We start from the raw sequence: 23933 nt of genomic DNA on the forward strand, positions 1-23933 counted from the left end.
ACTTTTTTAAAGACCTACACAATAGTAAGCCTTTATAGCCCACTCTAACAGTATGTAGTGTCTGTCTGGGAGTAATTTCAGTTTGACCTATCTGACTAGATTTCCTTTGAGAGAAGTGGCTATCAAAATGATCTGATTTGTAATTAAGATTAGGAAAGTTCTGGCATCCACTTGAAATAGGAAGGGGCTTCTTCCCTGCTGCCCCTCAGGTCACCCCTGAGCAAATGGTAAAGACAGGTTGCAAGAAATGCCAGTAAACTTGCACTTAAAGCACAATTAAAAAAAAAAAAAATAGGCTGTAAGCTTCTTTTCAAACAGCTTGATAGAGTAAAAAGAGAAACATTATAGGTTAAATTTTCACATTTCATTAAAACAGTAACAATTCAGTTTCTTAGGAGATAAGAAACTTTTCTTGTCCTTGAGTTCTATAAGATATTGGTGTAGGTTTTCATTGGGGGTATAAAGTGACACATGGACATCTTTAGCAACATCCCTCAATAAACCAAATAGTGGGTTCTGTATTTCTTGTACCATTCCTCCACGTAAACCAAAGGTATGAGTATAAAATAGTGCCATTCAAAAAAGATAATCTGAAAAAAGACATTATACGGTCACGCAATATCAGTCTGTAGCTGATGGATACTCATGTTGTCTCCAATCTCATGCTATTAAAAATAATGTGTTCAATAACTAGCATGTACATATTTTCATACATGTGCAAAGATTTTATTTGTAAGGTGAATTCCTAGAAGTGAAACTATAAGGTCAAATGGTAAAAGCTGTTAAAATTTTGAAAAGTATTGCTAATTTTTTTTTTTAATTGAGCTTTAGGTGAAACTACAGAGTAAATTAATTTCTCATTCAACAATTTATACACAAATCATTTTGCGATATTGGTTGCAATTCCTGCAATGTGTCAAACTCTCGCCTTCCATACCCCAGTTCCCCATTTCCATTCGTTCGTTATTCCTGTCCCTTCCTGCCTTCTTGTCATTGTTTTTGGGCATGCGTTGACCTTTTGGTCTTGTATACATGATTTAACTAAGAAGCATGTTCCTCATGTTTGTTTTACAGACCTGTGTAATCTTTGGCTGAAGGGTGAACTTTGGGAGTGGCTTCAGCTCTAAGTTAAAAGGGTGTTCAAGGGCCACAGTCTCGGGGGTTCTTTCGGTCTGTCACACCAGTCAGCCTGGTCTTTTTTGTGTATGTGAATTTGAATTTTGTTCTACACTTTTCTCCCACTCCGTCCTGAACCCTCTATTGTAATCCCTGTCAGAGTGGTTGGTGGTTGGTTGTGCCTGGGCACCATCTAGTTCTTCTGGGCTCAGATTGGTGGGGGCTGTGGTACTTGTGGTCCATTAGCTCTTTACACAAATATTTCCCTTGTGTCTTTGATTTTCTTCATTCTTCTTTGCTTCAGAAGGGATGGGACCAGTAGATGTATATTAGATGGCCACTAGCAAGCTTTTAAGACCCTAGACGCTACTCATCAAAGTTGGATGTAGGACATTTTCTTTATGAACTTTGTTATGCCAATTTACCTAAATGAGCTTCGTGACCATGGTCCACAGCCCTCAGCCCTAGTAACTCAGTTCCTCAGGGTGTTTGGATGTGTCTATGAAGCTTCTATGACCTTGCCTTGGTCTGGTTGTGCTGACTTCCTCTATATTGTGCATTGTCTTTCTCTTCACCAAAGTTAACACTTATATACTGTCTAGTCAATGATTTCCCTTCTCCAACTTTCTTTTCCCTCATAACCTTCAAAAATTGCTTCTTTCTGTGTGTAAACCTTGAGTTTTTATAGTAGTGGTCTCACACAGTATTTGTCCATTTCTGATTGACTTTGTCACCTACCATAATGCTCTCCAGATTCATCCATGTTGTGACTATCGCTAAATTTTTATATAGGTTTTGTAACAATTGCCTCATGCATACAAAAGCTGGACTATGAATAAGGAAGAATGAAGAAGAATTGCTGCCTTTGAATTGTGGTGTTGGTGAAGAATATTGAATATACCGTGGACTGCCAAAAGAATGAACAAATTTGTCTTGGAAGAAGTCCAACCAATGTAAAGGCAGTTTTCCTGGGGTGTGGCCTGCGCCACCTTTTATCAAGATAAGAGGAAAGGGAATCTAACAGAGAGGGAGGACCTCACAAAGAAAGCAGCACCAGGAGCAGAGTGTGTCCATTGGACCTGGGGTCCCTGTGCCTGACAAGCTCCTGGACCAGGGGAAGATCCATAACAAAGAATCTTCCTCCAGAGCCGACAGAGAGAGAAAGCTGTTCCCTGGAACTGATGCCCTGAATTTGGACTTGTAACCTACTCGACTGTGAGAGAATAAATTTCTCTCTGATAAAGCGATTCACTTGTGATATTTCTGTTATAGCAGCACTAGATGTCTGAGACAGATATAAAACAAGACAAAACAAAAAACCCACAAAATAACAAATGTTGATGAAGATGTGGGAAAACTGGAACCCTTATACATTGCTGGTGGGAATGCAAAAATGGTACAGACATTGTGGAAAACAGTCTGGCAGTTCCTCAAAAAACTACAAATAGAACGATCATGTTGTTAGGTGCCCTCGAGTCGGTTCTGACTCATAGCGACCCTGTGCACAACAGAACGAAACACTGCCTGGTCCTGAGCCATCCTTAAAATTGTTGTAATGCTTGAGCCCATTGTTGCAGCCACTGTGTCAATCCATCTCCTTGAGGGTCTTCCTCTTTTCCACTGACCTTGTACTTTACCCAGTATGAGGTCCTTCTCCAGGGACTGATTCCTCTTGACAACATGTCCAAAGTATGTAAGATGCAGTCTCGCCATCCTTGCTTCTAAGACAGATTTGTTCACTCTTTTGGCAGTCCATGGTATATGCAATATTTTCCTCCAACACCACAGTTCAAAGCCATCAATTCTTCTTCGGTCTTCCTTATTCGTTGTCCAGCTTTTGCATGTATATGAAGTGATTGAAAATACCATGGCTTGGGTCAGGCACACCTTAGTCTTCAAGGTGACATCTTTGCTTTTCAACACTTTAAAGAGGTCTTTTGCAGCCGATCTGCCCAATGCAATACGTTGTTGATTTCTTGACTGCTGCTTCCATGCGTGTTCATTGCGGATTCAAGTGAAATGAAATCCTTCACAACTTCAATCTTTTCTCCATTTATCACGATGCTGCTCATTGGTCCAGTTGTGAGGTTTTCTGTTTTCTTTATGTTGAGGTATAATCCATACAAAAGGCTGTGGTCTTTGATCTTCATTAGTAAGTGCTTCAAGTCCTCTTCACTTTCAGCAAGCAAAGTTGTGTCATCTGCATAACGCAGGTTGTCATTGAGTCTTCCCACAATCCTGATGCCCCAGTCTTCTTCATATAGTCCAGCTTTTCAGACTATTTGCTTAGCATACAAATTGAACAGGTATGGTGAAAGGATACGACCCTGACGCACACCTTTCCTGACTTTAAACCACTCAGTATTCCCTTGTTCTGTCTGAACAACTGCCTCTTGATCTATGTACAGGTTCCTCATGAGCACAATTAAGTGTTCTGAAATTCCCATTCTTTGCAATGTTATCCACAATTTGTTATGACCCATACAGTTGAATGCCTCTGCATAGTCAATAAAGCATAGGTAAACATCCTTCTGGTGTTCTCTGCTTCCATTTAGGATCCATCTGACATCAGCAATGATATCCCTGGTTCCACGTCCCTCTTCTGAATCCAGCCTGAATTTCTGGCAGTTCCTTGTTGATATACTGCTGCAGCCGCTTCATACATGAAGAAAGCAAGAAGTCATTGAAGAGACAGGAAAGAAAGAAAAGACCAAGATGGATGTCAGAGGAGACTCCGAAACTTGCTCTCAAACATCAAGCAGCTAAAGCAAAAGGAAGAAATGAAGAAGTAAAAGAACTGAAGATTTCAAAGGACAGCTTGAGAAGACCAAGTAAAGTATTATAAGTGCGAAGAGCTGGAGATAGAAAACCAAAAGGGAAGAACACATTCGGTGTTTCTCAAGCTGAAAGAACTGAAGAAAAATTCAAGCCTTGAGTTGCAATAGTGAAGGATTCTATGGGGAAAGTATTAAATGATGCAGGAAGCATCAAAAGAAGATGGAAGGGATACACAGAGTCATTATACCAAAAAGAATTGATCAATGTTCAATCATTTCAAGAGGTGGCATATGATCAGGAACCAACGGTACTGAAGGAAGAGGTCCAAGGTGCACTGAAGGCACTGGTGAAAAACAAGGCTCCAGAAATTGACGGATTATCAATTGGGATGTTTCAACAAATGGATGCAGCACTGGAGGTGCTCACTCGTCTATGCCAAGAAATATGGAAGACAGCTTCCTGGCCCACTCACTGGAAGACATCCATATTTATACCTATTCCCAAGAAAGGTGATTCATCCAAATGTGGAAATTATTGAACAAGAACTATCACATGACTTAGCAATTCCACTCCTATGTATATACCCGAAAGACTTGAAAGTAGTGACTCAGAGACTTGTACGCCAATGTTTATTGCAGCACTATTCACAATAGCCAAAAGGTGGAAACAAACTAAAGGCCCATCAACAGGTGAATGCATACGCAAGGTGTGGTACATAGATACAATGGGATATTACTCAGCCAGTAGGAGAAATAAAGTCTCGATACATGCTACAATATGGACAGTTTGGAGACATTTCAAACCAAACCCACTGCTGCTGATTCCGACTCACAGCGGCCGAGTGGAACAGCCCCATACGGTTTCCTAGGAGCGCCTGGTAGATTTGAACTGCCAACCTTTTGGTTAGCAGCTATAGCCCTTCACCATTACTCCACCAGGGTTTCCTTGAAGATATTACGCTGAGTGAAACAAGTCAATTACAAAAGGACAAATATTGTATGACCTCACTTATATAAAAAGACAAGAAAAGACAAATGTATAGAGATCAAAATTTATTAGTCGTTACCAGGGGCAGGAGGGAGATGGTGGGGAAGTTATTACTTACGGAATATTTAGTTTCAGTTTACAGTGATGGGAAACTTGCATTAAGGGTAAGGTTACACAGCCAGTTATTATAATTGTTGTCAATAAGTTGTATACCTGTAAAAAGCTGAATTGGCAAAAGTTGTGTGATGGGTATATTTGTAATGACAAAAACAAACAAAAAAAGGCTGCTTCTGTACAAACAAACACCTTACAAGATTTGGTTCTTTAGTTTGGAGGTTTAGGGTCATGGTTTCAAGGGACATCTCAGTTAATTGGCCTAATAACGTATTCAGTGCTTCTGTTCTACCCCTAGTTTGTTGCATAGTCCCTGGAGTCCTAAGAGCTTACAAGCAACCATCCAAGTCACAATAACTGGTCTCTATTCACCTGGAGCAACAGAAGAAGAGTCAGGAATAGCAGGAGGAAATGGATATGTGGACAATTGCCTCCATGAACAACTGTCTCCTTTGCCGTGAGACCAGAAGAACTGGATGGTGCCTGGATACCATACTTAACATTTTGGTCAAAGATTCTTTAGAAGAATCCTGATCAAAAGGGGGAAAATGCAGAACAGAATTTCAAATTATCATCAACTCCAAACTTTCTGGAGCCATGAAAGCTGGATGAACCCCTGAAATTATTGCCCTGGATAATCTTTAAACCTTAAACCAAAAATATCCCCTGAAGTCTTCTTAAAACCATATTTTAGCTTAACTAGTAAAGCATGTCTGCTTTGACCATGATGTTCTTTTAAGATCTCTTCATATGGCATCAAATTGACAACAGCAACTCAAAAGAGTAGATAAGAACCTTAGGGGGAAGTGAGTTTATATTAATGGGGGAGAACAACTCAGAAAAGGAATATAAGAATGGTTGTATAACTGAAAAAATGTAATCAATGTCACCAAATTGTACACATAGGAACTGTTGAATTGGTTTATGTTTTGCTGTGTATATTCTCAACAACAAAAATAAATGATTAAAAAAATAGTATTTTCATCTTTTGTTGTTAGTTGTCGAGTTGACTCCGACTCATGGCTCCCCCATGCCCATTCCTGTGAGATGTTGCCCATTCCTACGCCATCTTCATGATCACTGGCATGCTTGAGTCTACTGTTGATTTCCTACCTAGGGGGCTCATCTTCCAGCATTGTACCTGACAATATTCTGTTGTGATTCTAAGATTTTCATTGGCTGATTTTCCGAAGTAGAATGCCAGCCCTTTCTTCCCAGCCTGTCTTAGTCTGTAAGCTCCATTGAATCTGTCCACCATGCGTGACCCAATCCTGCTGAAATACCAGTGGCATAGCTTCCACCATCACAGCAACATGCAAGCCACCACAGTACAACAAGATGACAGGCAGTAGATGCTCATATTTAACCCTACACAAATCTTAATGTTATTACAGTATTTATTTACTAATAACTAAGCAGCTTGGCAGTGAGCTAACAAGGTTATCATGAGTTGCAGAGACACATGACAGAAATGCAACAGTAACTGATGTAATTATATGATATCACCACAAGGTGGAGTAAGAGCTCTCCAAAACAGACACAGACACACACAGACACACACAGACACACACAGACACACACACACAGCCCTCATCTTTCAAAAGTCTATGGATCTGACTTATTCCATTCTGCCATCTAGTGGCAATTTAAGGTATTATTCTCTTGGATCAGTCTTCTATGCAAGAATTAAAAACAAAAAGTTTCATAACAGCTAAATCAGTTGACGGGTTAATCACAGAGAGAAAAATGGTAACATGACTTACTATAATGCAAGCTGAGGCATGGGAGAATGTGAGAGTAGAGCCTCAAACTGATAAAACAAGTTTAAAAAATAAAATCTATTTTAAAGCTAAAATTATAATGTATTTTAATATATAGTTTTCTTCCCTTCCTCAATTCTTTTAATATAAAGATTATTACATACTTCCAAGGATGGCTTTAACTACTTCCTGAAAAGAACAAGGAGTTTGGATTTAAACATTTTTAAAGTTGTCTTTTTTGAAAATTGTACAAAATCATCTGGAAGGATGATTTTCTTTGAGACACCATTGAGTCGATTCTGACTCATAGGGACCCTAGAGAACACAGTAGAACTGCCCAATACGGTTTCCAAGTCTGTAAATCATTACAGAAGCAGACTGCCACATCTTCCTCCCTTGGAGCAGGTGGTGGCTTCGAACAGCTGATCTTTTGGTTAACAGCTGAGTGCTTTAACTACTGTGCAACCAGGGCTCCTTAAGGTCTCTAGAGACATAAATTTTGGGTAGGGCCATTTAGATTTACAGTCAGTGGCTTATTTTCTTTCACTGAAGAACACTGCTTTTATTTGCTTGACTTTTATATTTGGAATTTCTTTAAGGAGCATATAAAATGTGCCCCCAAAATGTACATACAATGTCAAACATACATAAGGAAAATTAAAAGCCAAGAGTTAGTGTTCTTGACAGTAAAAGAGCTCCATATACCAATCAGAAAAAGAGCATCACTCCAAAAGGAAAACATAAAGGATATGATCAAGCAATCTACAAATAATATAGTTAGTAAACATTAAAAATTATCACTCATTAGTAAACTGATTATAATACTGACATTAATAAGATAAAAATCATATTTGTTTCTCAACCTAACAGAAAGAAATATAAACTGTGCAACCCTGCTACAAGGCCCTAAATGGGAATATTCTTCTACTTAGAATTTCAACCTCTGGTATTTATTCTGGGAAATAACTCCAAAAAAAAAAAAAAAAACCCATAAGGATATTATTAATCAAATTGTTGTTTATAAAAGCCAAAACCTGGCCACAAACTGAACTCTAACAATAGGTGACTAGCTAATAAACTACAGTGTATCCATCTCCTGGAATACCATGAAGCCATTAAAAGTCATGGTGTGGGTTGCCCTAAGTCGGAACAGACCCAGCAGCAACTAACAACATCAGAAATATTAATGACGTCAGAAAACGCTCACCCCTGTTAGTGAAAAAAAAAAAGTATGTTGCAACACTGTATGTACAGCATGATACCAATTTTGGATTTTTCTTTTTTAAAAAGGTGCTTTATTTTCTTCTTTGTAGTTTTCTGAACTTCCCAATGTATACTTATTAAGTTTATAAGTCAAAATAATATGATAAAATTATCAATTAATACATATGTCAAAATTCTTGATTCATATATAAAAAATATACAGTTTTCCAATTAAATTTACACTTTTTTTTTATATAGATGAGCAGAAATAATCTTGGGTTAAACACAAGTTTCAAGTGTATGTGTTTGACACAAAAAGGGTATCAAGAAAAATTTCCAGATCATTCCAACAGACCACTTAAAGCTAATAAGCATGGTTTAGAAATTTCTCACTAAAAAGCCAGAACTGCATGTCTACTTGAGAAAACACATTAAAAATTATTCTAATCCATTAGGTGTTTTGCATCCCATTTCCAACATCTCTAAATAAAATTTTCTAATATTCAAATTTGACTTCTTCCTAGAATTAAAGCAACAAAACAAGCCCCCAAATATTAAAAATTACAAAACAGCATATTATCATTTGTGCATGGGAGAAAACCTAATGAAAATCTCTTATTTACTGATGAACAGCCCATTTATCCAAAGAAGATTGTATGTATTTGAATGTTATTTTTAAGAACAAGACATCCACTCACTTCACTCAAAAAGAAATTTAGTGTATTTTTACTAGCTGCTTCTGCCTTTACATGAATCATGTTGTGCTAAATAAAAATAGATACGTTTGTAACTGAAACTTCACTTACAAAATATTATGGTCTTCTATTATCAGAATTTAAATGTTACAGCTTTTCAACTATATTCTAAACAAAAAAATTAAAAATCAATTCAGATAATTCAGAATAAGTGCTTTATTTTTTTTTAATTCCCACGAAAACTGAAACTATCATTTACATTAGTTGCAATAGCAATAAAAATTAGAAATAAATTTGCTATAACTTTTGGAAATACTTTATGAGCATAAAACAAATTTAAAGGAAACAAAGAGGAAAAACTCAGGACTCCTTTTAAATTAACGATAGTCTGACTACTTGTGACATACCCACTTGCAGATGTACAAACAGCAGATGCATTCAAAACAGTGCAAGATGTAATTAATTTAGGACAATATTGTAACCAATCCCAACCCAGTTTTCAATTACTTGTGCAAGTTTTTACATAGAATCACAAAAGTAAATCTCTCCTATTCAGAAAACTTCACAGCAACCCAGCAACTACAGAAACCATGAGGTATGACTAGGGGCCGGGAAAACCAACCCAGCAACTACAGAAACCATGAGGTATGACTAGGGGCCGGGAAACACCAACCCAGCAACTACAGAAACCATGAGGTGTGACTAGGGGCCGGGAAACACCAACCCAGCAACTACAGAAACCATGAGGTGTGACTAGGGGCCGGGAAACACCAACCCAGCAACTACAGAAACCATGAGGTGTGACTAGGGGCCGGGAAACACCAACCCAGCAACTACAGAAACCATGAGGTGTGACTAGGGGCCGGGAAACACCACGAGGCAGCGAGCGCCCAGAGTGCAGGGACTTCAGTGTAGCTGCAACCTTGCTATACATGTTTACCTCTGGGGGGTGGGGGGCGGGGGGGAAGGTTCCCTTTAAACTATACGTCTAAAAGAAAAGTAAACTTACTTCATATTCTTCTTCTGAATTTAAAAAATACATATGTAATCTTCCTCTGTATTTGACAAGTTTGAGTTGATGGTGGGCTAACTTGGATTCTTTAAGAAAGCTCTACAGAAGAGATGAACACGATATACCGTATCTTCTTTAAGAAGTATGAGCTGAAATGTCAGGCATTCCTTGTGCTGTTTTTGTACATATTTAAGGAATGCGGTTCTTATAAACAATGGCTTTGAAAAAAGAAATACTGAGACCAAAATACATTACTAGAGGATCTCTACAAAAGGTTCCCAAAACGATCCTTCGTGAAATCAGGGAAAACGTTTTTTAGGATTTGTCTTGCTAGAAAAAATACTACCAGTGCTCGTCCTTTTTCTTTTTTCTGATTCTCACAATTAAGCATCAGAAGGGTTTTCTCAAATAAATACGGATGTAAATGTTGATTTCAAGGGCAAACAGCTTTCATAAGAGTCTATTTCTCAGGCATTTCACCATTTGTTGAAACCGAGGCGGCACTGTTCTGGGGTAAGTTGTCACTGGACTCCTGCGAAGTATTCCTTCTGGGAGAGTTTACCAAGGCCTGAAGCTGACTGGCAGATGTAGGCTTAGCAGCACTGGGTGGCTTGGTAGAGGAATCGGATGGAAGTCTATGATGACTACTCTCCTCACCAGAAGTAGATGAATGTCTTTTTCTTCCAAATTCTTCACTAATAGGGGGCTGCAAATCATGAAACAAGCACAGTTGACAATTTTACTAAATTGTCAAAATCTAAGGCCAGGCTGGTCCAACAAAGAGGGAAACTAGGTTGGCGCTTTGGTAGATTTTATTAGTATAACATAAACTTAAAGGCAATTTAAGGTATTAAGCATAAATTTCTTCCCCCAATTAAATCCATTTGGTAGCATTTGCTCATTCTTTCACTCAAGTTATTTTTATTAAGCTTCTTTGATGTTTTAGGGCCTAAGATACTCTAGTCCCTTCTTCAACCCTAAACTCCTAACCTAGGCTTGCTTGAGTGTGGTAATGTTTAACTAACAGATCAATGAAAACAGCAGGGGAAAAAAGAAAAGATACCAAGTCAAATAACCTTCATCAAGTTTAAAGGTTTACCTAGGATTCCTAGGATAAGGAGAGTATTATTGATAGTATTAAAACATCTTTCAGACACAAATATCCATAAAGCTCCCAAGTTCCCTCAAACTGCAAGGAATAAGAGTGGGCACTGAAAATATATCCTACATTCAAAAGAAGCCAGCTTTATAGGCCTTTCCAGTAACAGGGATTTAAGAATCCAGAACCATTTAACACTGACCAACTGCCACTGATTCAATTTCAACTCACAGTGACCCTACAGGACAGAGTAGAACTGTCCCACAGAGTTTCCAAGGCTGTAAATCTTTCTGGAAACAGATTGCCACATTTTTCTCCCTAGGAGCACATTGGTGGGTTTGAATCGCCAACCTTTCGATTAGGAGCTGAGCAATAACCACTGTGCCACCAGGGCTCCTTGACTAATATTTTCTTTGGAGGCAAGTTAAGACAATAACCGCCTTTTCCAACCCCCTAGTATATTTAAAAAAGGAAGGCTGAATTCTTAGCTTCTGTTCAGATAGGGCAAGAGTCACTATTAGAGAGCAGAAACATCTTTGTGACATCTTTGTGACAGAACTGGCTAGATCACTCTAGTAAAATAGCTCTTAATCCCAGCGACACAGGCACCTCTATCAGCTGGACCTCTGAGCCACCCAACCCATTTACACAAAACTGCAAGGCAAATGAATTCAACAGTAAGCAGAGATGGGTGGCCCTGGCCTTCCTTTCAGCTTCCTCTATTCTGCTCTTTTTGACTTTTCTTTTTAATTTATTTTAGTTTCTCTTCTTCCCTTTTTTGCTTTATCTTCTTTTGCTCATCCCATTCTTTTTCCTCTTGAAATCAAATTGTTTAAAGCCTACCACCCTACCTGCACGTATGAACATAATATTCTTGCCCTAATATATTACGGGGCACCCTAAATCCATCAGCACATGTTACAAAAACTTTATGTGGCTAAAGGTACATTAAAAACTGAGAAATCTGGGGGGATCTGAGTGACAAAGTATACTATTTTTGCACCTGTTTTAAGGTTTGATATTACGGCTATGCAAAAAGTTATAAAATAAAAATTCTAAAATTAAAGTTAAAAAAGGCACTGATAAGAGATCAAAATGTACGGGTAATAAAAAGAATACAGAAGAAAGGACTTAAAACTTACATCAACACGGAAGTCTTCTAACCTCTTAAAACTACAGAGGTATTCCTGAAGTTTTGGGTCAACGGACTGTGTCTTAGATTGAGAATATTTTAGATAAGCCCAAAACTTTTCTAGTCCATAGAGCTGACCTAATAACAAAGAAGAATATACACTATAAATTATACATAATTTTTAAAAAATGATTCACATTGAACATGATCCTACCGGTGATTTGGGGACAAACCTTTTATCTCCCAATATACACCTTATCTACATCCTGAAAATAAGACATACCATGAGTTAACAATAACGGCAGCTAACATTTTAACATTTTTATTGAGCATTTGTTATGTAACAGGCATTGTTCTAAGTGTTTTTTATCTACGTAACTAAATTGAACATACACGACTCTGTAAGACAGGTGTTCTTGTGTATGTTACAGGTGCAGAAACTGAAGCTAGCAAGGCCAAGGAACTTGCCCAAGGTCACACAACTACTAAGTACAGTGAAACCTGTGAGAGCCGGAACTGGCCAGGACTGCCTTGTTTCTCCTGGTCTCATAAGTTTTCTGCCTCTGACAGGATGCAGTCTTACCACTTTCTGTCACTCTCTCTTAGTAGAAAATATTTGAGTTTTCCTTCTCTAACAGGTTTCCTCCTTACACAGGTTTCACGCAGGTTTTACTAGTAGAAATGGGATGCTGATTTAGGATCCTGCCCAGGCTCTGCTCTTAATACCTGTGCTGTTCCACCTTTCCAAGCATGCCTGCTGATGTTACACAGCATTTTCATTTTTACTAGAACATCAGTGAGTAGCCATGTTTCTCAAGAGGACAGTGACAAAATACAGCTCCATAAAGGAAACACTCGGGAGCAGCTATTTTCTAGCACTTCACAGAAAGGGCCTTCTTACTGTATTGTCACCATCCTTCATCAAGAACCGTAAGAGTGGCCTCAAGGTCTTAAATGATCTGCTCTGAAGAAAAAAGTTATTCCCTCCCTATAAGACTTAGCCTTACAATTCTCAAAGAGAGTAAGTGTTTTTATTTTTTACCAGATTCGTAGTCTTTTTTGGTTTCTTCTTGGAAATCCTTAAAAATTTCTTGTCTGAATTTTTTTTCCAGTCCATAACTATAAAACCTGAATAGACATTCTAATCCATACCTGTGGAAAGTAAATAAAAGATTTATAATCAAAGTTTTGTTATGACAATGCAATATCTCATATGGAGTACAATGGATACAGGTATACATGTTATATAAAAAAAAAAACACTGAAAAATAAATTTTTAAATGTAAGTAATTTTTAATATGCAGACTTTTTATGCTGAGGTGGTACTTAGTAATCTATAGCTGGCTTTGCTGTTTTTGTTGACTCAGCCATAGCACCTCATGAAAGTACAGTCATGTGTTGCTTAACATCCACAACATATTCAGTGAAATAGGGTGTTATGTGCTTTGGACGTTGTACAAGCACCCTATTATATACAGGCAGTGCCCAGGTTATGAATGTCTGACTTACAGATAACTTGTACTTAAGCATGAACTGCCATAAAGCCTATTATATTGAAAATATGAGTTAAATACATACAATTGTTCATAATAATGAACACACACACTACTCTGTGTGCCTTGGAAATGTTTCTTAAGTGCTATGTCCACTACGTCCCATTCTTCAATTGGGATTTCTGAACTCTATTAGGTTACTAGCTCAGCTGCTAACCAAAAGGTTGGCAGTTCAAGTCCACCAGCCATTCTTCAGAAACCCTATGGGGCAGTTCTACTCTTTCCTATAGGGTCACTACGAGTCGGAGCAAATCAACAGCACCTAACAACATTACAACCTTACAGGATAAGGGATGTATATGTGGTCAGGCTTGCCCGAATGGATGTTATGCAGTGCTTGACTGTATAGGGGACATGCAGAATGAGAGGCAGCCCTTGGACAGCTAGAATATAGCTTCTTCAGAAGGACAGAGTATCTCTCCTTATTATTTCTGAAGAACAGGTCAAAAACTGAGTAATAAATGAGGAATATTTAAATGTTTCCCAAACCAAGGTTTATGATGGTGCTTGTACATGGTATTAAATACTCTCAAGCATAATCTTCACTCTACATCAACGCCATATTCTTTTGTCCTGAATCCTAGGTGTGGTTGGTCCACTCAACTATAATAGGACAAACCTAATTAAATAGCTCGTAAGAGGCATTCTTGCTTTTGTGTAAGGTATGATTAATATCAGATATTTTGCGAAAAGAATTGTAATCACTAGATAAATCAGAAAGCAAATTTGTTTTCTCCTATAACTACCTAGAGAACCTGAGACAAGCTGTGGACAGCTGGCCAGCAAACCACATGGACTCCACCTTCAACTAATGGCAGTAAGCAGAACCTCTGAGTGGATAAGGACATTAAGACAGCAAAAAAAGGACCATGTCTAGCTGACTCAACTAAAAGATGATACTTGTTGGATAAAGCCATTTTCCTTTAAAAGTTCATGAGTCATGAGAACACTATTTTCTTAACTCACTTGCTCTTAGTAAAGCCATGTTGTGAGCTGCCCTATGGAAGGGCCCACGTGGTGAGACACTGAAGCCTCCTGCCAATAGCTACATGACTGAGCTTGAAGAGAGGACCCTTCAGCCTGAGCCAAGTCTTCAGAAACTGCAACCCTGTCCAATACCTTTACTGCAACTTCACAAGAGACCCTGAGCCAGAAATCCTTAGAAATCGTGCGAAAAAGTTTGCTATTTTAAGTTGCTAAATTTTAGAGTGATTTTCTGTGCAGCAATAGCCCTAATATAGCCCCCCCTCCAATTCTCTTGTGCTACTTTCACAGTTCAAAATCAGGGTATTTCATTACTAGGTGGCTATTATTATTATTATTATTAAATTCCCTCCAAATAATAAAATATTACAAAATATTTGACCTGTAATTTTCTTTTGCATCTTCCCAAGCAAGTTGTCTAAATTCCTCATACATTTTTTTATTGAAGTGATCTCTGAGGAAAAAGGACCAGAAACGAAAGAGGGTATTCATTTCTTGGGACTGGCCAATTCCTAAGCGTTTTCTCTCTGGAGAAAGTTAAAATAATAAAAAAAAATTTTTTTTTTATTAAGCATACTTTTTAAAATCAAGATAATAGACATTTTACACAATTTAAAGCAAAGAAAGCTGAAACACATTAATCCTCAAAATATATCTAGGTTTCTTCTAAGCAAAAGACAAATGTTAATCTATTTTATGACTCACTGGTCAAATTTTAGGGGAAAAAGCTTATTTTAGAATACAAAATTAAATTGTAAACATTTGTCACTAGTAACATGAAGAATTAATTTTATTAACATGTTTAGGATACAAAATACATGAAGAAAGAATATATAAGAACATATTTACCTAAAGTAATTACCTATGTTAATATTAAAAGACAACTTGAATTTTTTAGAATTATATTTTAATTTTAAATACAGCTAAGTAAATAATAGGCATCTTACCACTTAGGCACCTTCGACGATACTTGTGGTAGACTTGTTGGGTAAAGCCATTTTCCTTCAAAAGTTCGTGGGAAGGATGCTGGAACTTTGGGAATGAATGAGGAGTACATCCATAACTTCCCACCAGTGCTGCACCTTCTGAAGGTGAAGTATTTGAACTGCTGTTTGAGGAGGGGGGAAAAAAGCCTTCAAACTGAAATACCAAGAACCAAGTATTTAAACCATTCTGCAGTAGTATTTTCATTACAGGGAGTCTGAGCAATAGAAAGTCCCTGAAACTTTCCTAAATTAATTGCATACAAATCTGTATATGAAGTGCTATTTATGCTCGACACATAGGTAAATCAGAAGTTGATGAAATGCACAGTCATAAATTCTCAAACTAACACAATAAGTAAAATAGGTAACTGAATAGCTTATTCCTCTTCCAGATCCGTTATTAATTTAGTTGAGAGTCGTTTATGGTTTGCTTGTTGTTTAATTATAGTACTGGGGAAATTTTTAATTTTCTTATTTCAAGTAATTAGGCTGATGATGTAAACTGAAAGAGTAGAAACAACGGATGAGGTCTGGCACAAAGATAAAGGCAACAATCTCATTCTCTGAAAGATGTACATACAATTCTAGTTTTATATCAATTTCATTTCTGAAATGCTTCCTAATTCTGTCTTTTCAATTTCAACTGTGTGTCATCATTCAAATCTAGGCCTTTCTCTTCTTTCACTTGAAATAATTAGGCTTCTTGTTTTCCAATCTACCTCCTCTATCCTGTCATCAAAGTGATCTTCCTGTCACTGATCTAAATTAGTGGTTTTCAAAATGTGGTCTGCGAACTCCTAGATGGTTCCCAAGAACCTTTCAGGAAGCCTGAAAGATTAAAACTATTTTCACACTAATACCAAGGCATTTGCCCTTTTCACTGTGTTGACATTTCTACTGAAGATACAAAAGCAACGGTGAGAGAGGGAGCCAAGATGCAGGAATAGACAGACACTTCTGGCAAGCCTTCTTTACAACAAAGACCCAAAAAGACAAGTGTGACAAGCTGGGAGCCCTGAGCATCAAAGGCAAGCTTAGACAACGAACCGAGGGGCAGCAGGAGGAAGAGACCGTTCAGAAGTGGAGAGGAGTTACCAGACCTGAATCGCGGGGAGCCCTTCGGCACCATTCCCGGAGCGGTAGCAGTGGCAGGCTGGTACTAGCATTCGGCCACAGTTTCCTCAGGGAGAAGCAGCCAGCCACACAGCCTACTCACACCTCCGGGACCAGAGAAGAAAGGCGCTCTACGCAAAAGCTAAGTACTTGCGAGTATTTTACCACACCCCACCAACCCCACGCCAGCTTCAGCGGCTGAATCCCTGGGCCTGAGATAGGCCCTGTTGAGCACCTAGAGCCAGCCTCCCAGCCTTGGGGAAGGAAAAAATTGGCAACTGGGGGGAAAAGATTATTTGCTAGCTCCATTAACCAGAGAAGCTCAGGACAGAAGCGGCTCCTGTCCAGGCATAAACTATCCGTGGACCTTGAGCACCTTTCCCTTCTGCATGGACCTGCGTGGGCCTATTTCAGGTGAATAGGTCCTTGTTGGCAGACTTCAACCATTTCAGCTGATTGAGAGGTGGGTGTTTGACGTTTGACATTGCTTTGCCTATAAAACAAGGTCCTCACCTACCCACATCAGGGACCTAAGGACTGGTAGCTCCACTCAGGTCACCCAGCCACCCACGACAGGGGTCCAAAGATAACTGGTACCTTCCAGGCCTCACTACCAAAAACTTTGGGTGCCCATGGTCCATCTGCAGAACCCACCCACTTGCATGCTCTAGGGAACAGGGACATGTTTTCCTCAGAGACACTTGGGGGTCAGTTCTCAGCCACCTGACTTACTCAGAGTGTGACCCCCTGCTGCAATCAGATACCGGTATATATGGCAATCACACCTGCACCTCTAAGGCTGTAGGACAGAGCCTGTACCACACACTTGATGATCAGCTACTTGGAAACCTGAGCTGAATTCATACAGGAAAACTGAATGGACTCCTAGACTGACATACCTGATAACAGCTCTAGACAGCTGGGGACAGGACACCAGAGCTCCAAAGGTGAAAATAATCAAGCTAGCTCACTCAACCAACCCACAGGGGTATACCAAAATAAAACAAAGCAAGAAGCTACAACACAGTAAGCAAGCATAAACTAATACAATAACTTATAGATGGCTTGGAGACAACAGTCAATATCAAGTACATAAAGAGAAAGACCATGATCACCTCAACAGGCTCTCAAAACAAAGAATCCAGGGATCTTCTAGATGAAAGTGCATTCCTGGAATTACCAGATGCAGAACACAAAGTTTAATATACAGAACCCTTCAAGACATCAGGAAGGAAATGAGGCAATATGCAGAACAAGCCAAGGAAAACACAGATAAAGCAACTGAAGAAATTAGAAAGATTATTCAGAAACATAATGAAAAGTTTAATAAGCTGGAAAAATCCATAGATAGACAGCAATCAGAAATTCAGAAGATTAACAATAAAATTACAGAATTAGACAACTCAATAGAAAGTCAGAGGAGCAGAATTGAGCAAGTAGAAGCTAGAATTTCTGAACTTGAAGATAAATCACTTGGCACTAATATATCTGAAGAAAAATCAGATAAAAGAATTAAAAAAAATGATGAAATCTTAAGAATCATGTGGGACTCTATGAAGAGAAACAACCTACGGGTGATTGGAGTACCAGAACAGGGAGGGATAACAGAAAATACAGAGAGAATTGTTGAAGATTTGTTGGCAGAAAACTTCCCTGATATGGTGAAAGATGAAAAGATATCTGTCCAAGGTGCTCATCGAACTCCACATAAGGTAGATCTTAAAAGAAAGTCACCAAGACATATTATAATCAAACTTGCCAAAATCAAAGATAAAGAGAGAATTATAAGAACAGCGAGGGATAAATGAAAAGTCACCAGCAAAAGACAGCCAAGAAGAATAAGCTAAGACTAGTTGGCAGGAACCATGCAGGCAAGAAGGCAATGAGATGACATATTTAAAAAATTGAAGGGAAAAAATTGCCTGCCAAGAATCATATATCCAGCAAAATATGAATATGAAACTGCAATTAAGACATTTCCAGATAAACACAAGTTGAGGGAATTCATAAAAACCAAATCAAAACTACAAGAAATACTAAAGGGAGTTCTTTGGTAAGAAAATCGATGATATCAGGTATCAACCCAAGACTAGGACACTGGGCAGAGCAACCAGAAGTCAACCCAGACAGGGAAATCCAAAAAAACAAAGCAAGATTATTAAAAAAAAAAAAAAAAAAGCCGAAAACAGGGAAACAGCAGTGTTATTACACAAATGAAGACAACATTAAAATAATAAAGAGGGATAAAGAAATGTAATCATATACCTTCTACATGGAGAGGAAGATACAGCGATATAAAGAAATAAAAGTTAGTTTTAAATTTAGAAAAATAGGGGTAAATAATAAGGTAACCACAAAGGAGACAAACTATCCTACTCATCAAAATAAAATACAAGGGAAAAATACAGACTCAGCAGAAACAAAATCATCAACAACAAATATGAGGAAAAGGACAATATATAAAGAAATCTACTCGGCACATAAAATTAAGTGGGAAAAAGAAACTGTCAACAACACACAAAAAAAGACATCAAAATGATATCACTAAATTCATATCTACCCATTATTAACCTGAATGTAAATGGACTAAATGCAGCAATAAAGAGACAGAGAGTGGCAGAATGGATTAAAAAAACAAGATCCGTCTATATGCTGCCTACGAGAGACACACTTTAGACCTAGAGACACAAACAAACTAAACCTCAAAGGATGGAAAAAAAATATCAAGCAAACAACAGTCAAAAAAGACTAGGAGTGGCAATATTAATCTTTGACAAAACAGACTTTAAATTAAATCCATCCAAAAGGATAAGGAATGATTAAAGGGACAATACACCAAGAAGATATAACCATATTAAATATTTATGCATCCAATGACAGGGCTGCAAGATACATAAAACAAACTCTATCAGCATTGAAAAGTGATATAGAGAGCTCCACAATAATAGTAGGAGACTTCAACATACCACTTTTGGTGAAGGACAGGACATCCAGAAAGAAGCTCAATAAAGACACGGAACACCTAAATGCCACAATCAACCAACTTGACCTCGTAAGACATATACAGAGCACTCCACCCAAAAGCAACCAAGTATACTTTCTTTTCTGTGCACACGGAACATTCTCTAGAATAGACCACATATTGGGTCATAAAGCAAGCCTTAGCAGAATCCAAAACATTGAAATATTACAAAGCATCTTCTCTGACCTTAAGGCCAAAGAAGTAGAAATCAATAACAGGAAAAGCAGGGAAAAGAAATCAAACACTTGGAAACTGAACAATAACCTGCTCAAAAAAGACTGGATTATAGAAGACATTAAGGATGGAATAAAGAAATTCAGACAATCCAGAATGAAAACACTTCCTCTCAGAACTTTTGGGACACAGCGAAAGTGGTGCTCAGAGGCCAATTTACATCAATAAATGCACACATATAAAAAGAAGAAAGGGCCAAAATCAAAGAATTATCCCTACAACTTGAACAAATAGAAAGAGGGCAACAAAAGAAACCCACAGGCACCAGAAGAAAACAAATAATAAAAATTAGAGCTCAACTAAATGAAGCACAAAACGGAAAAACAATTGAAAGAATTAACAAGACCAAAAGCTGGTTTCTTGAAAAAAAATCAACAAAATTGCTAAACCACTGGCCAAACTGAAAAAAGAAAAACAGGAGAGCAAGCAAATAACCCGAATAAGAAATGAGATGGGCAATATTACAACAGACCCAAATGAAATTAAAAGAAACATAGCAGATTATAGAGTACAGAAAAACTGTACTCAAATTTGAAAACCTAGAAGAAATGGATGAATTCCTAGAAACACACTACCTACCTAAACTAACACAAACAGAGGTAGAACAACTAAATCGACCCGTAACAAAAGAAGAGATTGAAAAGGTAATCAAAAAACTCCCAACAAAAAAAAAGCCCTGGTCCGGAGGGCTTCACTGCAGAGTTCTACCAAACTTTCAAAGACGAGTTAACACCACTACTACTAAAGGTATTTCAGCGCACAGAAAAGGGCGAATACTACCAAACTCATTCTATGAAGCCACCATATCCCTGATGCCAAAACCAGGTAAAGACACCACAAGAAAAGAAAATTATAGACCTATATCCCTCATGAATGTAGACGCAAAAATCCTCAACAAAATTCTAGCCAACAGAATTCAACAACATATCAAAAAAATAATTCACCATGACCAAGTGGGATTCATACTAGGTATGCAGAGATGGTTCAATATTAGAAAAACAATTAATGTAATCCACCACATAAATAAAACAAAAGACAAGAATCACATGATTTTATCAATTGATGCAGAAAATGCATTTGACAAAGTTCAACACTCATTCATGATAAAAACTCTCAGCAAAATAGGAATAGAAGGAAAATTCCTCAACATAATAAAGGGCATTTATACAAAGCCAACAGCCAACATCACCCTAAATGGAGAGAGCCTGAAAACATTCCCACTGAGACTGGGAACTAGACAAGGATGCCCTCTATCACCACTCTTAATCAACATTGTGCTGGAGGTCCTAGCCAGAGCAATTAGGCTAGATAAAGAAATAAAGGGCATCCAGATTGGCAAGGAAGAAGTAAAGGTATCTCTACTTGCAGATGACATGATCTTATACACAGAAAACCCCAAGGAACCCTCCAGAAAACTACTGAAACTAACAGAAGAGTTCAGCAGAGTATCGGGATACAAGATAAACATATAAAAATCAGTTGGATTGCTCTACACAAACAAAAAGAACATTGAAGAGGAAATCACCAAATCAATGCCATTTGCAGTAGCCCCCAAGAAGATAAAACACTTAGGAATAAATCTTATCAGAGATGTAAAAGACTTATACAAAGAAAACCACAATACACTTCTGCAAGAAACCAAAAGAGACCTACATAAGTGAAAAAACATACCTTGCTCGTGAATAGGAAGACTTAACATTATAAAAATCTCTATTTTACAAAAGCAATCTATACATTTAATGCAATTCTGATCCAAATCCCAACAACATTCTTTAATGAGATGTAGAAACAAATCACCAACTTCATATGTAAGGGAAAGAGGCCCAGGACAAATAAGGCCTTACTAAAAAAGAAGAACAAAGTGGGAGGCCTTAGTTCACCTGATTTTAGAACCTATTATACCACCACAGTAGTCAAAACAGCCTGGTACTGGTACATCAACAGATACATGGACCAATGGAACAGAATTGAGAATTCAGACATTAATCCATCCACATATGAGCAGTTCATATTTGACAAAGGCCCCAAAACAGTTAAATGGGGAAAAGACAGTCTTTTTAACAAATGGTGCTGGCATAACTGCATAGCCATCTGCAAAAAAATGAAACAAGACCCATACCTCGCTCCATGCACAAAAACGAGCTCAAAATGGATTAAAGACCTAAATATAAAATCTAAAATGATAAAGATCATGGAAGAAAAAATAGGGACAACATTAGGAGCCCAAATACATGGCATTAACAGTATACAAAACATTATAAAGAATGCAGAAAAAAACCAGACAACTGAGAGCTCCTAAAAATCAAACACCTATGATCATCCAAAGACTTCGCCAAAAGAGTAAAAAGATTACCTACAGACTGGGAAAAAGTTTTTAGCTATGATATTTCTGATCAGCGCCTGATCTCTAAAATCTACATGATACTGCAAAAACTCAACTACAAAAAGAGAAATAACCCAATTAAAAAATGGGGAAAAGATATCAATAGACACTTCACTAAAGAAGACATTCAGGTAGCTAAGAGACACATGAGGAAATGTTCACAATCATTAGCCATTAGAGTAATGCAGATCAAAACTACAATGAGATTTCACCTCACTTCAACAAGGCTGGCATTAATCCAAAAAACACAAAATAATAAATGTTAGAGAGGCTGTGGAGATATCGGAACACTTATACACTGCTGGTGGGAATGTCAAATGGTACAGCCACTTTGGAAATCGATTTGGCACTTCCTTAAAAAGCTAGAAATAGAGCTACCATAGGATCCAGCAATCCCACTCCTTGTAATATATCCTAGAGAAATAAGAACCTTTACACGAACAGATATATACACACCCATGTTTATTGCAGCTCTGTTTACAATAGCAGAAAGATGGAACAATCAAGGTGCCCATCAATGGATGAATGGATAAATAAATTATGGTATACTCACACAGTGGAATACTACGCATCGATAAAGAACAGTGAGGAATCTGTGAAACATTTCATAACATGGAGGAACCTGGAAGGCATTACGCTGAGTGAAATTAGTCAGTTGCAAAAGGACAAATATTGTATAAGACCACTATTATAAGAACTTGAGAAATAGTTTAAACTGAGAAGAAAACATTCTTTTGTAGTTATGAGAGGGGGGAGGGAGGTAAGGTGGGAGAAGGGTATTCACTAATTAGATAGTAGATAAGAACTACTTTAAGTGAAGGGAAAGACAGCACACAATACAGGGGAGGTCAGCACAACCGGACTAAACCAAAAGCAGTTTCCTGAATAAACTGAATGCTTCGAAGGCCAGCGTAACAAGGGCAGGGGTTTGGGGACCATGGTTTCAGGGGACATCTAAATCCACTGGCATAATAAAATCTATTAAGAAAACATTCTACATCCCACTTTGAAGAGTGGTGCCTGGGGTCTTAAACGCTAGCAAGCAGCCATCTAAGATGCATCAATTGGTCTCAACCCACCTGGATCAAAGGAGAATGAAGAACACCAAGGACACAAAGTGATTATGAGCCCAAGAGTCAGAAAGGGCCACATGAACCAATTGGTCTCAACCCACCTGGATCAAAGGAGAATGAAGAACACCAAGGACACAAGGTGATTATGAGCCCAAGAGTCAGAAAGGGCCACATGAACCAGCGACTACATCATCTGGAGTCCAGAAGAACTAGATGGTGCCTGGCTACAACCGATGACTCCCCTGACAGAGAATAGAACAGAGAACCCCTGAGGGAGCAGGAGAGCAGTGGGATGCAGACCCCAAATTCTCATAAGACCAGACTTAATGGTCTGACTGAGACTGGAAGAACCCCGGTGGTCATGGCCCCCAGACCTTCTGTTGGCCCAGGACAGGAACCATTCCCAAAGCCAACTCTTCAGACATGGATTGGACTGGACAATGGGTTGGAGAGGGATGCTGGTGAGGAGTGAGCTTCTTGGATCAGGTGGACACTTGAGACTATGTTGACATCTCCTGCCTGGAGGGGAGATGAGAGGGTGGAAGGGGTTAGAAGCTGGTGAAATGGACACGAAAAGAGAGAGTGGAGGGAGAGAGTGGGCTGTCTCATTAGGGGGAAAGTAATTGGGAGTGTGTAGCAAGGTGTATATGGGTTTTTGTGTGAGACACTGACTTGATTTGTAAACTCGC

The 23933-nt window shown here is 38.3% G+C and overlaps 1 protein-coding gene across 4 annotated transcripts in view; it reads right to left on the reverse strand.

Annotated features, from left to right (window-relative positions):
* Positions 1 to 7768: 7768 nt before the first annotated feature.
* LARP1B (La ribonucleoprotein 1B) overlaps positions 7769 to 23933 on the reverse strand; it is a 150904-nt gene continuing 134739 nt past the window's right edge. For 2 of the 4 annotated variants that reach the window (XM_023548664.2, XM_023548665.2), the window contains 5 exons: positions 15381 to 15541; positions 14816 to 14960; positions 12939 to 13048; positions 11907 to 12034; positions 7769 to 10371 (listed from right to left, as the gene is read on the reverse strand). In XM_023548664.2, the coding sequence (XP_023404432.1) occupies positions 10126 to 10371; positions 11907 to 12034; positions 12939 to 13048; positions 14816 to 14960; positions 15381 to 15541 (790 nt within the window). In that variant the 3' untranslated portion in view covers positions 7769 to 10125. The remainder of the gene's footprint in view (positions 10372 to 11906; positions 12035 to 12938; positions 13049 to 14815; positions 14961 to 15380; positions 15542 to 23933) is intronic. The other 2 variants (XM_064285329.1, XM_023548663.2) reach the window with 1 other exon arrangement.

Source organism: Loxodonta africana, chromosome 5 (assembly GCF_030014295.1).
Source record: "Loxodonta africana isolate mLoxAfr1 chromosome 5, mLoxAfr1.hap2, whole genome shotgun sequence".
In the NCBI taxonomy this organism is placed as follows: Eukaryota; Metazoa; Chordata; class Mammalia; order Proboscidea; family Elephantidae; genus Loxodonta; species Loxodonta africana.